The 4,907-nt window shown below is 45.0% G+C and overlaps 1 protein-coding gene across 1 annotated transcript; it reads left to right on the top strand.

The window, feature by feature from the left end:
* The first annotated feature begins 1,358 nt into the window (after nt 1–1,358).
* LOC140839139 (uncharacterized) lies at nt 1,359–2,012 on the top strand. The gene has a single exon (XM_073205773.1). It carries the CDS (start codon nt 1,359–1,361, stop codon nt 2,010–2,012), a length of 654 nt encoding a protein of 217 aa, XP_073061874.1.
* The last annotated feature ends 2,895 nt before the right edge of the window (nt 2,013–4,907 follow it).

The raw sequence follows: 4,907 nt of genomic DNA, 5'->3' as shown, positions 1-4,907 counted from the left end.
GTGCGTGTCGTGGGAAATTGTAGAAGGTCCTAAGATATGATTGAGCTTGAGGGTAAGCATGAGTTTTCTACGTCTAAGTAATGCGAGTTAAGTATGAAATTCACGTTAGTAAGTTGCAGCAACGGCCCCAGTCGAAGTCCAACGAATCCCTCAACGCTAAGTAAGTATGTACGACGTGCAAAGGAAATGTTTTAAGTTTTGAGGTATGCTAATTGTCTTGTGACCAAAGAAAGTTAGGATTGGAAAGCGTTAAATCATGAACGGGGACCAATCCGCCCGTTAAATTATGAACGGGTTAGATCGTGGTTGTGAAGCGTTAAATTATGAACGTGGATCAACTGGCCTGTTAAATTATGAACAGGGATCTTATGTATGCGGCAGTGGATACGTCCCTGTCAGCCCAGTACTGTGGTGTGTCTGATCAGGCGTTTATCATGTTAAGGGTCACTTGCTTTGAAACATCCTCTACGTAAAATTATGCAGCCAAGTATGTGAAGTATGATAGCATGTTTAAGAAAAGTTTATGATCATGGCACGTCGTAGTATGTATGTTCAAGTTCAAGTTTATTTCAAGTTGAAGTTTATGCAAGTTCAAAAATAAAATTTATGTATGCCCTATATTAAAGATGCATGCGATTTTATTATGTAGTACTCGTTATTTCCAGTTTATACGTGTTGAGTCTTTAGACTCACTAGACTTGATCGATGCAGGTGAGTACGATGAACAGGAGACAGGAGGTGGCGACCAAGGGGCAGGCTTGGGCTGAGCGGCAGGCTAAACCCGAGGACCGCAAGTTTATGTTTTTAAGCACCGTTTTAAATACTCTGATTTTTATGATTTGAATGTGAGATGTTTTGAGACAGCGTTCTTTTAGCAACTTTTTAATTGGTGATGGATTATTTTAAAAATATTTTTATGAATGCTGGGTGACGACCGTATGGATATTTTTATTTAATAAAATTTTTAATTTTTCCGCAAATTTCAAGTAGTAAAAGTACGGTACGTTACAGTTGGTATCAGAGCCGTATTCTTGTAAAGGGTTACGCCTACTGCCAGTTGCAAGAAGCCCTCGAAGTCACACCTCAAGTCTGTAAGTTTTAAAGTTTCAAGATTTATGTTTTGTAGTATGCATTGATTTACGATTTCAGCATGCCCATGTTTTAAGTTCAGTACGTGCATCATATGTTATGTATATCACTATCATACATCTTGGGTTTACGTGTTGGGTAATTATTGGAACAGTATGCCTCCTAGACGTGAGATTAATCGGGAAGATAGGGAGGAGGACAGAGAGCCTCGAGTCGAGGAGAGGGCCAATCCTCCACCACCTCCACCACCCGACATGCAGGCCCAGATGATGGCTGGAATGACTCAGTTTTTTGCCCAGTTTATGGGTAACCAAACAGTGGCTGATACAGGGGTGAGACCCAGAGCTGAGGCTGTTTACGAGAGGTTCAGCAGAATGCACCCAGATAAATTCTCAGGGACGACGGACCCATTAATAGCGGAGGGATGGGTTAAATCCATCGAGGTAATTTTCGATTTTATGGAGTTGCAGGATACTGATCGAGTGAGGTGCGCTATCTTCCTACTTCATGGGAGTGCAAGAGTTTGGTGGGAGAGCGCATCAGTGATAGTTAACCTACAGACTCTCACGTGGAATGAGTTCAAAGAGGTGTTTTACTCCAAGTACTTCACTGAGGAAGTGCGTACGAAACTGATTGGGGAGTTCATGACGCTACGACAGGGAGATAGCAGCGTAGCTGATTACGTGCAGAAGTTTGAGAAGGGTTGCCAATTTATGCCCTTAATCGCCAATGATGTTCAGGCCAAGGTGAGACACTTTCTCCTTGGAATGCGGCCGATCTTGCGCCGTGATGTGAAGGTGGTAGGGCCTATGACCTATGAGGTCGCCGTAGCGAGGGCATTGGAGGCGGAGCAGGATATGAAAGAGATTGAGAAGGATCGACTGGGCAAGAGGCCCTTTCAGGCACCACAGCAACACCAGTAGTATCAGCAGCGACCACCATTTAAGAAGCCCTACCAGGGCAGCCTGGAAAGAAACCATACCAAGGACCACCTAAGGGCAAGGGTCCTATCCAACAGCAGGGGGCGCCGCAGAAGCTCGGTAATTTCCCTGTTTGTCAGAAGTGTAACCGCCAGCATCCAGGACCATGCTTGTATGGGTCAGGCAAGTGCTTTAAGTGTGGTGCTACCGACCACATGCTAAAGGAGTGCCTGCAGTGGAAGCAGCAAACTCAAGGCCGGGTATTCGCCATGCACGCTCAGGAAGCGGATCCGGACACTACTTTACTGACCGGTAAACTTTCCTACCTAAGCTCAGTATTACTTGCCTTGCAGGTGAATTTTATTTGGGGATTTTTAGGATGCTAGTATTGTTTGAGTATATTTGGGTTACTATCTTGTTAGCATTATTTTTGAATGGCATAGGACATCGAATTTTATTATGCGTAAGGTTAATGTTAGTATTTTGGATATAAGTTGTGTTGTGCTAACGCATCTCAGGGAACATTTTCATAAAGAGATTAGCTACAACTGCACTGATAGATTCAGGAGCCACTCACTCCTTTATATCAGAGACCTTCGCTAATCACCTGGACATCAAGTCCATCGGCCTAGACTTGAACTTCTCAGTGACAGTCCCATCAGGGGAAGAGTTGTTAGCGACCAGTGTGATCAGGGATATCGATCTAGAACTGCAGGGCCACCTAGTGTATGCAGATTTGATCGTATTGCCGATGCCAGAGTTCGATATCATTTTGGGCATGGACTGGCTGACTAAGACCGAGTTCTAATCGATTTTCAGAAGAGGTCAGTATTGGTCAAACCGCTCGGTATGGAGCAGTTTTTATTCGAGCCAGCTAGATGGAGGAGTTTTCCTCGTATGATTTCGTGCATGCAGGCGAGGAAATTAATTTCAAAGGAATGTCAGGCTTTCTTGGCCAGTGTTATAGCAGCGCCTGACGTGCCCACTCCTTCTATTTCAGAAGTGCCAGTAGCCAGAGAATTTCCAGACGTCTTCCCAGACGACGTCACAGGCCTTCCACCAGATAGAGAGGTGGAGTTTGCCATCGATCTCATGCCTGGTACAGTGCCGATCTCCAAGGCACCGTACAGATTAGATCCAGCAGAGATGTTAGAACTTAAACAGCAGATTCAGGAGCTCTTAGACAAGGAGTTTATCCGCCCGAGTCTCTCACCATGGGGCGCACCAGTACTCTTTGTGAAAAAGAAAGATGGGAGCATGAGACTGTGCATCGATTACCGCGAGCTGAACAAGGTAACGATCAAGAATAAGTATCCATTGCCACGAATCGAAGATTTGTTCGACCAGTTGCAGGGAGCTACCGTGTTCTCCAAAATCGATCTTCGATCAGGGTATCACCAACTGAGAGTAAAGGATGCAGATGTGCATAAGACACCTTTCAGGACCAGATACGGGCATTACGAGTTCTTAGTGATGCCGTTTGGATTGACCAATTCCCCAGCTATTTTCATGGATCTCATGAACCGAGTATTTCAACCGTTCCTCGATCAGTTCGTCATAGTGTTCATTGACGATATTCTCATATACTCGAAGAGCCATGAGGAGCACGACCAGCACTTGAGGACAATTTTGCAGACTTTGCAGAGCCGTAAGTTGTATGCAAAATTCAGTAAGTGCGAGTTTTGGTTGCAGAAAGTCGCGTTTTTGGGGCATATAGTGTCTAGTAGAGGGATTGAAGTGGATCCAGCTAAAGTGGCAGCTGTCAAGGAATGGGTAGAGCCAAAGAATGCATCCGAGATCCGCAGCTTTTTGGGCTTAGCTGGCTACTACCGTAAGTTTATTCAGGGGTTTTCGTCTATAGCAGTGCCACTCAATTCACTAACCAATAAGAATGCTAAATTTACGTGGAGTGATGAATGTCAGAAGAGCTTCGACACCTTGAAGCAAGCTCTCATTTTCGCACCGGTGTTAGCCATGCCATCAGGGCAAGGAGATTATGTGTTATACACCGATGCATCTAAGCTCGGTTTAGGAGCAGTGTTGATGCAACAGGGTCGAGTTATAGCTTATGCTTCAAGACAGTTAAAGGTGCATGAGAAGAACTACCCGACTCACGATTTGGAATTAGCCGCCGTTGTCTTTGCATTGAAGATTTGGAGGCATTACTTAAACGGCGAAAAGTGTCAGATTTTCACCGATCACAAAAGTCTCAAATATTTCTTCACGCAGAAAGAGCTTAATATGAGACAGAGACGGTGGTTAGAACTTGTGAAAGACTATGATTGCGAGATTAGCTACCATCCGGGAAAAGCTAATGTCGTGGCAGACGCTTTGAGCAGAAAGGTGGCAGTCATAGCACAATTGTCAGTTCAGAGACCGCTTCAGTCTGAGATTCATAGGTTTGGTCTAGAGATTTATCGTAAGGGCAGAGCTCCTAGACTGTCTAATCTGACAGTCAAATCTGATTTACTAGACCGCATTCGAGCAGGACAGTCTTCAGATGAGCAACTACAGAAATGGAGACTGAAGGATGAAGCTAAGGGCAGTGTGTTGTACACAGTGTCAGACGGTATCGTGAGATACAGAGACAGAATGTGGGTGCCTAGTGTTGATTCGATCAGACAGGATATTCTGACAGAGGCACACGCATCTCCGTATTCTATTCACCCAGGAGGTACCAAGATGTACAAAGACCTGCAGATTTTGTATTGGTGGCCAGGGATGAAGAGAGACATCCGCAGATTTGTATCTGAGTGCCTCACTTGTCAGCAGGTGAAGGCAGAGCATCAGAGGCCAGCAGGTATGCTTAAGCCGCTCCCTATCCCAGAGTGGAAATGGGAGAACATCACTATGGATTTCGTCGTTGGGTTACCTAAGTCAGTCAAAGGGTCTAATTCT

The sequence above is a fragment of the Primulina eburnea genome, chromosome 8 (genome assembly GCF_022965805.1).
Source record: "Primulina eburnea isolate SZY01 chromosome 8, ASM2296580v1, whole genome shotgun sequence".
Classification (NCBI taxonomy): Eukaryota; Viridiplantae; Streptophyta; class Magnoliopsida; order Lamiales; family Gesneriaceae; genus Primulina; species Primulina eburnea.
This window is presented reverse-complemented; position numbering and strand designations above follow the sequence as displayed.

What these genes read in the sequence shown, in the direction of transcription:
- LOC140839139 (XM_073205773.1), top strand. Translation starts at nt 1,359, where the DNA reads ATGGCTGGAATGACTCAGTTTTTTGCCCAGTTTATGGGTAACCAAACA.